Consider the following 18830-nt stretch of genomic DNA (forward strand, 5'->3'; position numbering starts at 1 on the left):
CAAGACGTAGTTATAAAAAAATACAAAGTTTATTCAATGCAGTAATAAAAAGAGTTTAAAAGTAAAATAGTTTATATAGTATCGGCAGCAAAGGTCCTCACCTCAGCTCCCTTCTGCTGAATGCCGAATAGGACGTGGGCCTGGCAACTTCTCAGAGCCGACATCAGATCGGCCGTTGCTGTCTGCTGGGTCTTTTTGTGGCGGTTCATACTGTCAGGAATCTCGGAGAGGAAGGACCCAAATGCAGGCAGGGCGAATGGACAAAAACGACTTTAATTAATAATAAACCCACGAGGGTGAAACCGGTAAGAGAAAACAATACAAACAAAAAACTTCGCACTAGGGGGCAAAACAAGAAAGTTTGTAACAAAAGATTTAATCCAAAATTATATAATCCAAAACTTGATCAGGCAAAACAGGAACACGATCAACGAGTGAATACAAGGCATGGATTAACATACACAAACAATATGAACTGCACAGAACAAGAGACGAGAGGAACTTAAATGGAGACATTAACTAAGGGCAATGATTCAGGGCAGGTGACGGACAAGTGGCAGGAATTAACATTAAAATGAAAGCCAATGGGAACATACAAGGGGCAGGTGAGGGGAATGAAAGATTTATGGGACGCCAACAGAGAAACAAGGGGGCGGGGCCAAGAGACGAGACCGGAAAGCACGCGTGCAAAGTCAAAACAAAGGCCACCTATCTCTACATGCACCATTACACACGCAAAAGACGTGGTACTGCCACGACCCTGTCCACAGAATCTAGGAGACATCTGACAGGAATGACAGAAAAACATCAGTCAACACATGTTTTCTGGCAAACGAAGAAGGAATGTCTCTTCACAGAATATAAAATAGTTACTTTGTTTTATTTTTCATGTACTGTTATGGATGTGACATGTCCTGAAAAGCTTTCCTGTGGGTCAGTGGTTAGAGCCCAGGGGATTGTATATAGTCAGAAACAAAAAACTATATATTACAATGCAATGTAAGTCACTTTGGATAAAAGCGTCTGCCTAATGCATAAATGTCAATGAAAAATGCCACTTACTATGAAAATCATGCACTAGAGATCCAAAAGTTTAAGAGAAGACCTTACATGGCTATTTAAATTAATTTGTGCTGTAAGTATAGTGTAACAAGGTTCATTAAAAGGAAGGAGACGGGAACCGGAAGACATTTAAACATTTATTAAAGAAATAACAGCCGGCAGCCCCTCACGGCCAACAGCCGGCGAACAAAACATAAATACAAATACAAACATGTTTGGGCCCGGTCCTCTCTCTTCGTCGGTGCAGTCGCTCGTTCTCTTATATGCTCCCGATCTCCTACGTGATTCGAGACCGGTGCACGCACAGCTGGCGCTCATTAACAATTACTAACCGTGTCGAACCACGGTCTCGCCCCGCCTACTCCACTACATACCCACATCACCCCTCACAGGCCGGGGGGTACCCCGAGACTGTGCATGCTCCCTCCCCCTCCCTCGGGGGGAGGGGGTGGGAGGTATGCAGCGACGAGACAACAAAGACGGTAGCCCTCGGAGCAACAGGAAAGAGAGAGGGAAAAAAAATTATAATCCGGTTCCCCGACATGCTGCTGCTCGGTCCTCAACCAGCCGGGGTACTCTCCTTCGCGGTGCCTTGCGGTGGCCCTGGGGCTTCGGTGGACGTCTCGACCTTCCGCCCCTGGTGGCCGGCGGTGGCTCCTCCTTTATCGGGGAGTCGGGGAAGCAGGCTCCGGCCTCTGGCAGGCGGTGGCCGCACTCGGCACTCCCGCCCCCTGCTCCTCCCCCTTGATGAACGGACGCAGGCTCCGGCCTCTGCCGGACGGCGGCAACTCCCCCGCTCGGAAGAAAGCCACCCCACCTCGACCCAGGGGCGCGGCAGCAAAGGTCGCCGTCCCACCTTGGCTTTGGCGGTGGCCGCACTGTGCACTTCGGTTTCCCCAGAGCCGCTTCGGGCAGCCACTGTCGGACGCCCTTCATGTTCGGGCCCGGTCCTCTCTCTTTGACGGTTCGGTCGCTTGTTCTCTTATATGCTCTCGATCTCCTAATTGATTTGAACCACGGTCTCGCCCCGTCTATTTCACTGCATATAGTAAAAAACTTTTTTTTTCATGATAAGGTTGGCATTTGCATGATAGCCCGATAGTTGTAGTCTCACAAATAAAGGTGAATAATTAATGCCAAGATATTCTAGACCTTCTGTTAGAAATTTCCCAAATGAATAAACCCTATATAAAGGAATCAGAGCCTTGCCTCTCTTAGTTGCACACCCACGTCCAGAACTGTGGATTTGTTTACTTGCCTTTTTTCTGACAGTGAAGAACAGTAACCGTTTCATCTCAGACTGAGACAATTAACAACAGCAACTGACGCTTTGGGAAGCTTATGCTTATTTACATGTTGCATGTGAACTTTGTTTAATGTTATCTTTTGTGCTTTTGTAATGCATAATATTTGTATATGATATTAGAGAACATACAATGATGGAGAACTCTTCTTATCCTGTGATGTTGACTCTTATGGTGCCCAGAGAATCAAAATCATACAGGCATATATATTTTACTTGTTTTCTTTTCCTCTATTTGCTCATATTGTCAATTAATATCCGACTTATTTCTGTCATTATCATGGAGAAATCTCTTCATGAACCCATGTTCATGTTTTTGTGTAATCTGTGTGTAAATGTGATATATGGAGCATCAGGATTCTATCCTATATTTCTGTTTAATTTGCTCTTGGATTCATATGTGATCTCCTTTCACATGTGTGCTCTGCAAACCTATGTTATCTACAGCTCTTTAATTACTGAGATTACAATATTAACAGTCATGTCATATGACAGATATGTAGCCATATGCAGACCTTTGGATTATCATTCCAAGTTAACCAAAAACAGATGTTTGAAATTAATTCTGTTGTCATGGATTTTACCAAACTGCTACACAGTTCCAGCAGCCCTGTTATCAAACTTGAGGGCACTTTGTAAATATCACATTGACAAATTGTATTGTGACAACTGGTCAATTGTAAAGTTGTCTTGTGCATCAAGTTTTGTTAATAATCTTTTAGGATATATTATTATTCTCCAAGTTTTTTGTTTTGTAGGTGTTATCATAGCATCATACATTAAACTCATTGCTGCCTGTAAATCATCTCTAGAAAACAGAAGAAAGTTCTGGCAAACTTGTTTGCCACACTTACTGTCACTTATGAATTTAATATTTGCTTGGCTTTTTGATGTCATGTATAGCAGATACGGTGCAAATGACATTCCAGAGAGTCTGCGTAATTTTTTGGCTTTAGAACTGATTATAGTTCCTCCTGTTTTTAATCCTCTAATCTATGGATTAAAAATTAAGGCGGTGCGCCAAAAGGTTTTCACGTCACGCATTGCATCAAGAACATAACATCTAGAACATAATGTATACTGAACTATAAAAATCCATGTACAAAGCGAAAGAGCAAAAGTGTAAAATATATTTCTGGTCTGATACATGCAAACTGTCAAAAACAAACAAACGTTTTCAAATAAATTACAAATTATATAACATTCTTTGTTTGACGGTAGGTCATGATACAGTCTAATTTTTGTTCTAATTATTGCAGTTTTCTAATAACTGTTGTTTATTTGTAAACTTGTTACAGTGGGCACCTGTGACTTATACTGTACAGCCGTGGATCTCAAATCGGGGGCCAGATTTTGTGGCTTTTATGAAATATAGAAATGTATCATAGATTTTATGCAATCCAACATCAGAAAAATAAGACCACATACTAAAATATTAATTTCCAGCATTGTATAGCTGAATTTTGTTTTTAGTTTCATTAAAGATTGTTTAAGTTAATATTTTTAGTCTTTATTTAGATTATTGTAGATAAGGACCTTGCAACTAAAAAGTTTGAGAACCACTGCTACTCAGTATACGGTATATGTCAAATGTTTCAACTGTTTGTGTGTCAAGGGTTATACCATATACAATTTTCTACAATAACAGAAAAGCTGCTGTTCCTTATTTGTATATTTTTAATACGTCTGAAGAACATTAGTGCATGTCAGAGGGCAGAAACTATTTTCTATACTATTCTAAACAATTTTTTCAGACATGTAGATTTTAAATGCAATTTTTGCTTAGCTTAATTATACCACTTTCCTTTATTTTATGGGCTGTAGAATTTAAAGCGGATCTGCAACGGTGTTTCATGCATTGCATTCTGACTTCCTTACAATGTTAACCGTGCTGGTTTGTCATGCCTAACATGGTCAACTTGTCAACAATGAGTTGGGTGTTATACGTAGTTTTTCTGTACTCGATACAGAACTCGATACCCCAGCGATCGTACAGGTTTCGAAAAGTTTTTTTCGAACATATAAAATTGTTTTATATATAAAAACTTTTCTTACTCCCTTATTGGACAATTCTCCTGGAAAAGCACGCTTCACGGCAACAGGAGAGCAGGAGAAGGAGCATGTGCAGATATCACTTTCACTTGTTACAGGAGAGTAAGAGACCATACGTTTGCGAAGTTCCCCGCATGTATGGCAAGCCATTTTGTCATTTAACCCTTGAGATTTACTAGTATCTATTTTTAAGCTACTAGTACTCATTGTTTAGTCACAAGGAACTATTCCATTAGATACTAGTACTTATTCATTAGATACTAGTACCTACAAATTAGATACTAGTGCTTATTTATTAGATACTAGTACTTATTCATTACAAACTAGTACCTAAAATTAGATACTAGTGCTTATTTATTAGATACTATTACTTATTCAATAGATATTAGTACTTAATCATTAGCTACTAGTACATATTCATTACATACTAGCATTTAATCATTAGATTCTAGTACTCATTAAATAGATACTAGTCCTTATTTACTTGATACTAGTACTTATAACATCAGTGACTAGTAATTATTCTTTTGTTACTAGTAACACATTTCAGGTTTGTGCCATTGATTTCTATGGAGATCTGTCATTTAGATATCAACTTTTCAGTTCTGACTAGTGTGTTTTCCGATAGTCACTAGTACCTACTTATTAGGTACTAGTATTTATTCTTAAGGTACTGATACTTATTTATTAGGTACTAGTACTAATTTTCAAGATACTAGAGCCTGCCAGACGGATTCCAATACTTCGTTTTTAGATACTAGGACAATTTCATTGGATACTAGTACCTATTAAATATATACTAGTATCTTTTCTATTTATACTAGTACTTATTCATTAGATACTAGTACTTATTAGATTTATAATAGTACCCATTCACGACATACTAGTACTTTTTTCAATAGTAACTAGTAAGATATTTTATTTTACTAGTAAGACTTGCGATTGAACTCTACAATGGCCTTTCTCACTAGTCATTACAAATGACAGGTAAAAAACAATTGTGACCAGTAAGATAAGAAATGTTACTAGTTACGAATCCCACAAGCCAGCCAGGCCCAATAGGACTCCTTCTTCAGCTTGACAGCATCCCTTACATCCGGTGTCCACCACCGGGTTTGGGGATTGCCGCCTCGACAGGCACCGGAGACCTTACGGCCACAGCTCCGAGTGACAACGTTAACAATGGAGGTGGAGAACATGGTCCACTCGGACTCAATATCTCCAGACTCCCTCAGGATACATTTGGGTTTGCCGAGTCTGTCCAGCTTCCTTCCCCGCCATTGGATCCAACTCACCACCAGGTGGTGATCAGTTGACAGCTCCGCCCCTCTCTTCACCCGAGTGTCCAAGACATACGGCCGGAGGTCAGATAAAAAAAACCACAAAGTCGATCATCGACCTCCGGCCAAGGGTGTCCTGGTGCCATGTGTACTGATGGACACCTTATGCTTGAACATGGTGTTCGTTATGGACAACGATGGCACTGCCCACGTGGGCGTTGAAGTCCCCTAGCAGAACGACGGAGTGCCCAGTCAGAGCACTTTCCAGCACCCCTCCCAGGTCTCCAAGAAGGACGGGTACTCTACACTGCCCGAAGGCACAGGGCAGCGACCCTCTCGTTCACCGGGATGAAATCCACCACATGGCAGCTGAGCTGGGGGGCTATAAGCAAACCCACATCAGCCCGCCACCTCTCACCATGGGCATCTCCATAGGGGTGAAGAGATGTCCATGGTGAAGAGATGCCCACTACCTCTAGTCGGAATCTCTGAACCTCACGCACAATCTCAGGCTCCTTCCCCGCCAGAGAGGTGACGTTCCATGTCCCTAGAGCTAGATTTCGCGTCCAGGGATCGGGTTGTCGAGGCCCCCGCCTTCGGCTGCCGCCCAATCCACTAAGCACCGGCCCCTTACGGTCCCTCTTGCAGTGGGTGGGTCCACTTCCCATGGGGGAAGGCCCGACCACCAGGCGCTGGCATACGAGCCCCAACCCCGAGCATGGCTCCAGGGTGGGGCACCGGCTGCACCATGCCGGGCGACGTCACTGTCCTCAAATTTATACGCATCATAAGGGTTTTTTGAACCGTCCTTAGTCTGACCCATCATCTAGGACCTGTTTGCCTTGGGAAACCCTACCAGGGGCATATAGCCCCAGACAACATAGCTCCTAGGGTCTTTCCTAGGGTACACAAACCCCTCCACCACGGTAAGGTGGCAAGTCAAGGAGGGGAAATTAGTGGGTTAGTACCTGATATCAAAAACAGAATAACTACTAGTACCTATTCATTTGAAGATATCTTCTGCCTTAAAAGGAACTAGTAAGATATTTTTGAAGATATCTTGACTTTTGGCTTTGTATATTAGCATATCTGGCTAATCGGTTAGCACAAAAACACAAATAAGGATGTGTTTAATATCACTATTTATTGTTTTTGATGTGGAATATAATGATAAGTTTAACTTTGTAAGATGGTAAAGTTAAATTTGGGATCGTGCATGCAGGCGTTAATACTTAATGTTGCCTAACGGTGGATTTAGCTCGAGGCTGAATCCAACTTCTTATTCGCAGTTTCTTATTGACGCTATCCGTTCCACATTAAAAACATTGCCCGTGTCTTGTGCCTTGTCGTGTGCCTTGTCGTGTGCCTTGTCGTGTGCCCTGTCGTGTGCCCTGTCGTGTGCCCTGTCGTGTGCCCTGTCGTGTGCCCTGTCGTGTGCCTTGTCGTGTGCCTTGTCGTGTGCCTTGTCGTGTTATCTACCCTGAGTCCTAGTAAGTTGTCAGTTTAGTCTTTGTCAAGTGTTTGTTAGTCTAGTGTTTAGTCCTTGTGCTATATCTTGTTATTGTGATTATTTCCTGTTTTACCCCATCGTGGGTCTTTGTTTTGCCATTTTGTCTTTGTTTAATAAATCCTTGTTCACCCCTACATTCACCACCTGTGTCTGCCTTGCGTTTGGGTTTCTCCCTTGTCATACCGTGACATAATAAACGAGCCAAACAGAACCCAGCAGGCAGCTACGGCCGAACAGATCGCTGCAACAAGAGGCCACCAAGCCCACGTCCTGTTCGGCCTCAGGCAGCAGGGGAAGTTCATGAAAGACTTTGCCATGGACTTCCTAGCTTCAGTGAAGTTCTCGGGGTTCAACGAGGCAGAGCTAAAGGTAATTTTTAATAGTTGCCTCGATGAGCCCCTAGGACCCGCTGAGATGCGTCACCTGAGGTCCTTGGGTTTCGTGGACACTCTCCAGACCGTGCTGGATCGAGAGTGGTCCAGGGACCCGTCTAGAATGGATGCTCCCACGGGGCTGGCCACGATCCCTGAGGGTCGTACCCTTCAGGTCAGGGTTGTGGGCATTGCCTCGACTTCCGCCTCGCTCTCTACATCCTCTCCACCAGCCACGTGTGCAAGCGGGGAAGGCGTGAGTGGTGGGACACCCCGTCCGACTCAAGTGCGGGGTCAGCCGAGGTCCCCACCGGTTCTCTGCAGCCGGCCACACCCCCTGTGAGCCGTTCTAGGAGAAAGAAACTCCGGATGGCGGCTCGAGCCCTGGGGGTCCCAGTTCCGGTGGTCCCGAGTCCGGTGGTCCCGAGTCTGGAGCTATCCAGTCCCAAATATTTTTTGGGGGGGCGCCGTGAGGGCGGGACGGTCCGAGCGGACAGTACGGACGTAGATCCCCCGATCAGCCGGCATCCAGCCTGGTCCAGCAGCCAGCACCAAGCCCGGTCCAGCCAAGCCCGGTCCAGAAGCCGGCACAAGCCCGGTCCATCCAAGCCCGGTCCAGCAGCCGGCACCAGCCAGTCCAAGCCCAGTCCAGCAGCCGGCACCAAGCCTGTTCCAGCAGCCGGCACCAAGCCCTGTCCAGCCGGCCTTCTGACCGGCACCAAGACCTGTCCAGCCGGCCTTCCAACCGGCACCAAGTCCTCTCCTGCTGGCCTTCCGACCGACACCAAGCCCTCTCCAGCCGGCCTTACAGCAGGCGTTCCAGCCCCTGACCAGTCCGGCATTCAATCAGGGGACTGGGACGGTTCCCCCCGGGACTTCCCCTGTCAGGCCCCCTGGGGTTCCGCGCTCTTGCGCGCCCCCACAGGCTGGGACTTCCCCACCCAGCCCCACCCCTTCTGGACTTCCCCCTATGTACTCTGGTTTGCCCCCACCCCCCCTCCCTTGTTTGTTATTTTTGCTGTCCCACCCTAACCCATTGGTTGTAATGTCATGTATGCCCCTTTATCCTATTGACCATGTCTGTCTGGTTCTTGTCTTTGTCTAAGTCTGTCTTGTCTTGTTTGTGCCTTTGAGGAGCATCATGATGCTGCTTTTTTCCCTTTAAAACATCCTCGTGTTCATTGTCCTGTGCTCGTTCATTGTATATGACACCCTGTATGTAGTGTATGCTGTTTCGCTGTGCCTTGCCCGTGTCTTGTGCCTTGTCAGGTGCCTTGTAGTGTTATCTACCCAAGTAAGTTATCAGTTTAGTCTTTGTCAAGTGTTTGTTAGTCTAGTTTTTAGTGAGTCCTTGTGCTGTATCTTGTTATTGTGATTATTTCCTGTTTTCCCCCATCATAGGTCTTTGCTTTGCCTTTTTGTCTTTGTTTAATAAATCCTTGTTCACCCCTACCTTCACCACCTGTGTCTGCCTTGCGTTTGGGTTCTCTCCCTTGTCAAACCATGACATAGGGACCATCTCGCCTTCATCTGCTCTCAGAGAATGCAATAAGGTTTATGCATTTATCCATCTCCTGTGTTTGTCTATACTGTATTTTTTCATTCTGAGCTCCTGAAACCACAACACGTTGCTTGTATGTGTGTGCACAATTGGAAAATAAAGCTTATTTGAATTTTTTTCTGGTCCATTGCTCTTATACAATTTATTATACACCTGTTGGTCTTAGCCAGTGTGTTATACACACATTATATTACTACTATGTGGTTACATGTATATAGATTTATGTTAACTGTCACTTGTTGCATGTTCAGAAAATGTTTTTGGCAGAACTGTGTTTTTGTACAAGTATGTCTTTGATGGTGCGTTCAAAGTTCCACAGCTAGGTTATACCTTGTCTTAATGTCTACCATCACGCAAGAAAACAGACAGTTTTACTGTAGCATTTTGGGGTTCTTGACTCATGAAGTTGGCATATGTCACAAAACAGTACGAGGCCAATAATCTTTTGGGACATTTTGGGGTGCCGTATCTCAACATTCTTTGAGGGTGCGTTGAAAGGTCTACATGGAGGTTATACCCAGTATCCTTGACTACCATCTGGCCAAAAGGCAGACATTTTAACTGTAGCATTTTTAAGTTATGGACCCCTGAATTTGGCATATCTCACAGTACTTTTCAATGGGCCGTACTTATCGGACATTTTGAGGTGCTATGACTCAACTTTCTTTGAGGGTGCGTTAAAGATGCCTAATAGTGGTTATACCCTGTCTCCCTGTCTACCATCATGCATGACAGGAGACTGTTCAACAGTAGCATTGTGGAGTTATGGACCTGTGAAATCGGCATATTTCACAAAAAATTCATAACTCCTTGTATTCATTTAAGACTTAAAAATACTAGACAAAATGTTGTTGTTCATTCAACCACGAAAGGGTAGTTAATACTGGTGCGCTGTCTGACAGATTCTGACACAGCCTTAAGTGTAGCAGACGGGACTTCTGACCCACAGCCAAAAACTCTCAATACGCTGAACGTGTCAATACAACCAATTCAAATCTAGCCTAAATAGTTGAATGGCCTTTATGTGAATAAGAGCATGATTATATAATGTAACGCTCGACAATGATTACAGAAAAAAGATGGATGTTGTGTTAGAGGCGTTACATATTTGTAATGCGTGAAAAAAGTAATCCACATACATATACATACATATATTGATATATGCACATAATACCTTCTTAAACATACTACTCGTCCTGGAGAACACTTGTGTGCACCTTTCTGGACACTGATTGGTCAGGGCAAAAGGAAGTTAGTGCAGGCATAACTTCACGATCCTGATCGAGCACCTCAGTGGGTCTTTCCGTTGAGAGAGACACCAGGACGAGAAGAGGCGCCGTCTAGAGGCGTATAACCGCCTAGTAGATGGGGCCCTAGCCTGGGTGATGGTCTCCGCCATAGAGGGGGAGTAGCCAACTCTGGATCTTCTTGTCCCGTCTAGAGACCAGACATGGTGTTCCAGAGGTCTGATCTGGGATGCCAGAACGTGCCCTTCCCCTGAGAGAGCAGGTCCTCTGTCAGGGGAATGGGCCTGGGGGAGTCGTTGTCCAGAGCCTCAGCTCTGAAAGCCGTATGGCGTATGTAACAAGATTCAAGATATGGAAGGAAGGAGGCGGGAACCGTAAGACAGTTAAAATAATGATTTAATATAAATAATAACAGCCGGCGCCCCCTCACGGCCGACCGCCGGCGAACAAAACATAAATACAGACGTAAAACATGTTCGGGCGCGGTCCTCTCTCTTCGATGGTCCGGTATCTCGTTCTCTTATATGCTCCCAATCTCCTACATGATTCAAGCCCGGTGTACGCACAGCTGGCGCTCATTCACAATTACTCACCGGTCTCGAACCACGGTCTCATCCCGCCTACTCCACCACAGCGTAGAGAGAGGAGACAGCCTGGCCCGTGGCAGCGCAAGCCTTCGACACCAGTGATGCCGAAGTCCTTCATGCCTTGGACGGTAGGCGTGGCCAATTCCCCCAGGTGGCATACATCAAAGGGTTCAAAAGTTATAGCCGTTTGAAAAGGCGACTTATTACATTGTAATATTTTTTTGTTTGTTTCTGATTATGTGCAATCCCATGTCCCATGACATTGGCATTGCTAGTGCCTTATGCATAACTGTAAATGAAAAAAGGCACTCACTTGACTATGAAAAATCATGCACTAGAGATTAAATTAATTCTTCAAAAACTTTAAGAGAGACCTAACATGGCTATTTTAATTAACAAATTTTGACATATTTGCTGTTAGAATTGTAAAACCCTTTGGTAAAAACCCAATAGTTGTATTTTCACAAATAAAGGTGAATAATCAAAGGCAAGATATTCTAGACCTTCTGTTAGAAATTTCCCAAATGAATAAACCCTATATAAAGGAATCAGAGCCTTGCCTCTCTTAGATGCACACCCACGTCCAGAACTGTGGATTTGTTTACTTGCCTTTTTTCTGACAGTGAAGAACAGTAACCGTTTCATCTCAGACTGAGACAATTAACAACAGCAACTGACGCTTTGGGAAGCTTATGCTTATTTACATGTTGCATGTGAACTTTGTTTAATGTTATCTTTTGTGCTTTTGTACTGCATAATATTTGTATATGATATTAGAGAACATACAATGATGGAAAACTCTTCTTATCCTGTGATGTTGACTCTTATGGTGCCCAGAGAATCAAAATCATACAGGCATATATATTTTACTTGTTTTCTTTTCCTCTATTTGCTCATATTGTCAATTAATATCCGACTTATTGCTGTCATTATCATGGAGAAATCTCTTCATGAACCCATGTTCATGTTTTTGTGTAATCTGTGTGTAAATGTAATATATGGAGCATCAGGATTCTATCCAATATTTTTGTTTAATTTGCTCTTGGATTCATATGTGATCTCCTTTCACATGTGTGCTCTGCAAACCTATGTTATCTACAGCTCTTTAACTACTGAGATTACAATATTAACTGTCATGTCATATGACAGATATGTAGCCATATGCAGACCTTTGGATTATCATTCCAAGTTAACCAAAAACAGATGTTTGAAATTAATTCTGTTGTCATGGATTTTACCAAACTGCTACACAGTACTAGCAGTCCTGTTATCCAGTTTAAGGGCACTTTGTAAATATCACATTGACAAATTGTATTGTGACAACTGGTCAATTGTAAAGTTGTCTTGTGCTTCAAGTTCTGTTAATAGTCTTTTAGGATATATTATTATTGTCCAAATTTTTTGTTTTGTAGGTGTTATCATAACATCATACATTAAACTCATCGCTGCCTGTAAATCATCTCTAGAAAACAGAAGAAAGTTCTGGCAAACTTGTTTGCCACACTTACTGTCACTTATGAATTTAATTTGTGCTTGGCTTTTTGATATCATGTATAGCAGATACGGTGCAAATGACATTCCAGAGAGTCTACGTAATTTTTTGGCTTTAGAACTGATTATAGTTCCTCCTGTTTTTAATCCTCTAATCTATGGATTAAAAATTAAGGCGGTGCGCCAAAAGGTTTTCAAATCACGCATTGCATCAAGAATAAATGTTTTAGAAGTTCAAAAAAAGAACATAACATGTAGAACATAATATATACTGAGACATAAAATCCATGTACAATGCGAAAGAGCAAGTGTGTGAAACATATTTCTTTTCTGAAACATGCAAACTGTCAAAAACAAACAAATGCTTTCAAATAAATTACAAATTACATAACATAGTTGTTCTTTGTTTGACGGTAGGTCATAATACAGTCTAAATATTTTTCTTATTATATCTGATTTCTACTTACTATTGTTTATATTAAGTTTGTAAGCTTGTTACAGTGGGCACATGTGACATATACTGTACAGCAGTGGATCTCAAACTGGGCGCCAGATTTTGTGGCTTTTATGAAATATAGAAATTATCATAGATTTTATGCAATCAAACATCATACAAATAAGACCACATACTAGAATATTTATTTCCAGAATTGTATAGCTGAATATGATTTTAGATTGATTAAAGATTATTTAATTCAAGATAATAAGTCTTTATTTGGGGGCACTCAACACAAAGGGGGCCTTACAACTAAAACGTTTGAGAAACACTGCTGTACAGTATACAGTATATGTCAAATGTTTGAACTGTGTTAGTGTCAAGGGTTATAGCGTATACAACTTTCTACAATAACAGAAAAAGGGGCGATTCCTTATTTTTACAGTCTAAAAAAGTCTGAACTGAAGAACACTTGTGCATGTTAGTGGGAAGAAACATTGTAAAATTATTTTTTTCAGACAAGTAGATTTTAAATGCAATTTTTGTTTAGCTTAATTATACCACTTTCACTTGTTATTTTATGGGATGATAAACTAAAAATGGAAAACCTTAATGCGTTTTTGCTATTTTGTTGGACTGAAAAGCAAACTTTTGAAAACAGGTTTCAGAGTGCAAGGTTTTGAAAATCACAATGTTTGTTGTCTCCGTGAAAACTGTGTAAACACAGAACTGTGAAAATGCTAATGTCATGCATATGCCTATTAAGTGATCCGTATGCATGTACGAACATACCTAAAACACCAATGGGGAATATATATTAAAACAAAATCTAATTTTTCACAGTACTTTAACTGTTCTCAGGCATGTTGCCAATAATGCATTCCTTTAACGTACTTTGTGTCAAAACACTACTTGTACTTGGGAAAACATTAAAATACAGATTAATGAATATTTTCATTTGATTCAATGGAGTAAGTGAATTACAGCTATTACATTCTCTGCCATTTTTCTGTTTTCGTTGTTGTTGTATCATTGACAAGCACAATGAGATGTTGAAAAGATTAAAGAGCACCTCCTATCCTTAAATAAAGTTTGTAATTTTATCACTGGGTTATGCTCGAATGCATTTGTGTGCTTTAAAGTTTAAAAAAACTCAATACACTAATGTACATTTTTGCAGCGCCTACTTTTACTCTCTGATAGATCAGTCAGTTAAGGATCCTGTCTCTTTTAATCCCCCCTCCTTAAATGCCCAGTCTACTCTGATTGGTCAAATATTGAGCATCTGGCGGAAACCATATGTCCATGCCATGACCATAAACCGGTTTCAGCTCCTGAGGCTTCACACAGGGATGTGCACAAGTGAAAATATTTACTAAAATAAAAACATACTATTAATAATGTAACAAGGTAGGAAGGAAGGAGGCGGGAACCGGCAAATATTTAAAGCACTTTTATCAAAATAAATAAACAATAATACGGAAGTAAAATGCCGGCAGCCACCTCACGGTCGACTGCTGGCCATATGAACATAAACACAAACTTAAACATAGGTCCGGGCCCGGTCCTCTCTCGTCAGCAGTCCCGTCGCTCGTCCTCTTATGCTCCTGATTTCCTCCATGAGATATGCGGGACTGGTGCATCAGCTGATTCCAACTATCACTCACGCCACCGGCCTCGCCTCGCGGCTCTCGTCCCGCCTTCCTCACAACAAATAATAATAATAAAGCCGTGGGAGGTGATGTTTCTGATAGATGTCATTGTTTTTTCCCACCACCCACGTAAAAAAAGCCCCGGCCGATTACCTACTGTGTCGAGATCACAGGGGCGGGGCGAGTGACACAGACACCGAGCAAATGGCGAGCAGTCAAAACAACGCGCCATGTGCTCGACAGAACAAAACACACACACCCACACCAGACAAAAAATAAAATAAAATATGTATGAATGATAGAAATTTAAACATATTAATAACAATTATTTTCTCATATAATGATCATTATGAAATAAAATAAAAATAAAATACCTACTGTTTATACTGGATGCTGGACAGTTGGAAACAGTGAGTAGCTTACCTGTGCCTAAATGTAATATACAGACAATATTAAAATAATCCAGTTTGATACGTTCATTTAGATTGAATTATGGAATAACATCTATAGATGGGTCAATGACGTGACATGTATTTTTTGTGTCCAAATTCATTATTTTCCTAAAAAGAATTTGAATAAATACATGTCATATATCAAATGGATCTACAACATGTCCTTTATAAGAAACCCTTTTCATTTTATTGAAATTCAATAGATTTTTTGAGTTTTGGTGTTTGAAAGACCAAAAATGTCAGGTGGTGCGACCGTCCGAACATACAAACAGAGAACAAAACTGAGAAATAAATGTTAATTTTCTCAATAAAATTCTTAATAAAATATTTTGGCATGATTTTATGTTAAATTTCTTATATATGAGGGGAAAAATACTCAGTGCTAAATACATTAAATGTATATTATTTTAAATTAATATATGGTCGCACCACCTGACATTTTCTTATTTGTCATTGACCCAGATACAGACTTTCTTATTCCCATCATGAAGAGCAATTTATTTGAGAAGCTTGCACACACAAACAAAACAAAAAAATCTATTGTACCTTGGGGTAAAAACCTTGCGGTAAGCTCTGTAGATGTCTGTCAGAGAGGCGCCCTGAGACCATGTTGGTGTCTCCACCAAACTCCTCCATATGGTAGGAAGTGGTCTCTGTAGCGCGTCCCCTCATTGAGGAAATATCGCTTACCCAGTGGCCCTTACGGTGCCGGGCGGCTTCTCGCTTTTAGAGAAACAAGGCTGCAGCCTGTGTCGCCCGGAGGCAGACCCTTCCCACCTCTTTAAATGCTCTGAGACCCCTACCTATCCACTGGAAGGTTACAATTTCGCGGTAGCGCTCACGAATGACACACCCAGGCCAGTCACCGTCGATTCGCTAGAGATTGTGACGCAGTACAACGCCGTGGCGTTTTCCATAGGAACCCAATCTGTCGGTTGGACACAACTTCGAGAGACCGACACAAAGGGAATGACTTGGTTACGGATGTAACCTCAGTTGACAAAAACATGTTTCTGAAATTGCATGTTGGCAATTGATTGTATGTGTGTGTACGACACTGGGATTAAGAACTCTACAGTTTATAGCTCATAATGGTTAAAGCATTAGAGAATGTATTTTTTACCAATGTACTGAACCATCAGTTAGAATTTACTAAACCATTGTTGATAGAGTCTTAACATCAGAAAAATATCAGTACATTTTTTGTTTAAAAGGATATAAGCCTGCGTTGTGGATGTGACAAAAAAATGACACAATATAATTTGTAGGATTTCTGTGAATTAAAAAGTACGAATCTGAAGCAAAAATACCTGACAAATGAAGAAGTGATGTCTCTTCACAGAACATAAAATAGTTACTAGTTATAGTTTTTCGTGTACAATTATGGATGTGACTGTCCAGAAAATGGCACTTACCGGAAAAAAAATCTTACACTAAAAATGAAAATAATTATTCAAAACTTTAAGAGAGACCTACATGGCTATTTAAAATAACATTTTTTTACAGTAAGTATAGTAAAAACCTTTGTTAAAATCTCTAGTTTTTTATGGATATGTTGGCATTTGCATGATAGCCCAATAGTTGTATTCCAGACCTTATTTTAGACATTTCCCAAATGAATAAACACTATATAAAACCAACCAGAGCCTTGCCTCTCTTAGATGCACACCCACGTCCAGAACTGTGGATTTGTTTACTTGCCTTTTTCTGACAGTGAAGAACAGTAACCGTTTCATCTCAGACTGAGACAATTAATAACAGCAACTGAAGCTTTGGGAAGCTTATGCTTATTAACATGTTGCATGTGAACTTTGTTTAATGTTATCTTTTGTGCTTTTGTACTGCATAATATTTGTATATGATATTAGAGAACATACAATGATGGAGAACTCTTCTTATCCTGTGATGTTGACTCTTATGGTGCCCAGAGAATCAAAATCATACAGGCATATATATTTTACTTGTTTTCTTTTCCTCTATTTGCTCATATTGTCAATTAATGTTCGACTTATTTCTGTCATTATCATGGAGAAATCTCTTCATGAACCCATGTTCATGTTTTTGTGTAATCTGTGTGTAAATGTGATATACGGAGCATCAGGATTCTACCCAATTTTTTTGTTTAATTTGCTTTTGGATTCATATGTGATCTCCTCTCACATGTGTGCTTTGCAATCCTTTGTTATCTACAGCTCTTTAATTACTGAGGTTACAATATTAACTGTCATGTCATATGACAGATATGTAGCCATATGCAGACCTTTAGATTATCATTCCAAATTAACTAAAAACAGATGTTTGAAATTAATTCTGTTGACCTGGATCATACCTAACTGCTACACAGTTCCAGCAATCCTGTTATCAAACTTGAGGACATTTTGTAAATATCATATAGATAAATTGTATTGTGACAACTGGTCAATTGTAAAACTGTCTTGTGCTTCAAGCTTTGTCAATAATGTTTTTGGATATTTTATTATTGTCACATTTTTATCTTTTGTGGTTGTTATCATAGTTTCATACATTAAACTCATCGCTGCATGTAAAGCATCTTTAGAAAACAGAAGAAAATTTTGGCAAACATGTTTGCCGCATTTATTGTCCCTTATTAATTGTGTTTTTTCTGTACTTTTTGATGTTATGTATAGCAGATATGGTGCAAATGACATTCCAGAGAGTCTGCGTAATTTTCTGGCTTTAGAACTGATTACAGTTCCTCCCTTTGTTAATCCTCTAATCTATGTATTAAATATTAAGGCAGTGCGCAAAAGAGCTTTTCCCTCATGTCCTGTTTCAAAAATACATGTTTCAGAAGTTCAATAACTGTGTAAGACATAATGTGAATATTGTTTATAATTTTATATTATTTATAATATTATTAATTACAAAAAACACATGAAAGCCTATTTTTCACATATTCCTTGACACACTAAACTGTCAAAAATAAACTTCTGCTTTGTTTGACGTAGCAGGTCATAGCAGGTCAACAATATATTTCCTATGATGATGGCATTCATTCCACTACGACCCAATCATAATTTCTTGTGCATATTTTAGTTTATTTGAAAACTGTGAAAGACTTGTACAGTGTAAGAAAAATGTATGCATATTATAAATGTCATAAAATGATCATAAATGTTGCATATTATAAATTACAAGGTTAACTCAAAGTATGTAGGTCTATAAAGTGAATATAAAAATCTGTCTACATTAAGTTAACCTAACATATATTTCAAGTGCAATTCACTTTTAATAATCGGTACAAAATACCCGAAAGCCCTTGTGCATGAATTTTTTTATGAATTGTGACCCAAAAAAAGAATATATAAGTTATTCTTTAATCATATATTTTTTAAATGTGCATCAGTAGAAATTTCATGCATCATTTTAAAAAGAAAATGAATTATTTTGCTTAATTATGAAACATTATTAATTATTATATCAAAAACATGGGAATGGGGTGTGCTATTTGCTCTTAGAACTGCGTCAGATCAGATGCTTGTGAGAGGTCTTTCATGTGTATTTGCACACAATATAGTGTGGCCATGCTCTCACCACATACAGGGTCACATTATTCATTTTATGTCACTTTTTAATCAAAAGGGACATAATTAAATACATGAGACATTACTCAAGTCAAAAATGGCAACACATGACATTTGCTGTCTAAAAAACATACATTATACATTAGGCCCTAATTATCAAAGGACCGATCAAAAATATCCCGCCCTATGTTATGCGCTATAAAAACTTCACAAGTCATTCAGCACACAATGTTAAAGGAGGGGCCTTTCCAGAGCACCTCAACATTTATTAGTGTTTTTAA

The 18830-nt window shown here is 40.4% G+C and overlaps 3 protein-coding genes across 3 annotated transcripts; all 3 read left to right on the forward strand.

Moving 5' to 3' along the window:
* The first annotated feature begins 2501 nt into the window (after positions 1-2501).
* LOC130408265 (olfactory receptor 2AT4-like) lies at positions 2502-3425 on the forward strand. Its single transcript, XM_056731756.1, has one exon. The coding sequence runs from the start codon at positions 2502-2504 to the stop codon at positions 3423-3425; it is 924 nt and encodes a 307-aa protein (XP_056587734.1).
* An 8338-nt stretch (positions 3426-11763) lies between these two features.
* On the forward strand, positions 11764-12729 carry LOC130408266 (olfactory receptor 5I1-like). The gene has a single exon (XM_056731757.1). The coding sequence runs from the start codon at positions 11764-11766 to the stop codon at positions 12727-12729; it is 966 nt and encodes a 321-aa protein (XP_056587735.1).
* A 4156-nt stretch (positions 12730-16885) lies between these two features.
* LOC130408267 (olfactory receptor 1G1-like) lies at positions 16886-17827 on the forward strand. The gene has a single exon (XM_056731758.1). The coding sequence runs from the start codon at positions 16886-16888 to the stop codon at positions 17825-17827; it is 942 nt and encodes a 313-aa protein (XP_056587736.1).
* The last annotated feature ends 1003 nt before the right edge of the window (positions 17828-18830 follow it).

Source organism: Triplophysa dalaica, chromosome 19 (genome assembly GCF_015846415.1).
Source record: "Triplophysa dalaica isolate WHDGS20190420 chromosome 19, ASM1584641v1, whole genome shotgun sequence".
Classification (NCBI taxonomy): Eukaryota; Metazoa; Chordata; class Actinopteri; order Cypriniformes; family Nemacheilidae; genus Triplophysa; species Triplophysa dalaica.

What these genes read in the sequence shown, in the direction of transcription:
- LOC130408267 (XM_056731758.1), top strand. Translation starts at nt 16,886, where the DNA reads ATGGAGAACTCTTCTTATCCTGTGATGTTGACTCTTATGGTGCCCAGA.
- LOC130408266 (XM_056731757.1), top strand. Translation starts at nt 11,764, where the DNA reads ATGGAAAACTCTTCTTATCCTGTGATGTTGACTCTTATGGTGCCCAGA.
- LOC130408265 (XM_056731756.1), top strand. Translation starts at nt 2,502, where the DNA reads ATGGAGAACTCTTCTTATCCTGTGATGTTGACTCTTATGGTGCCCAGA.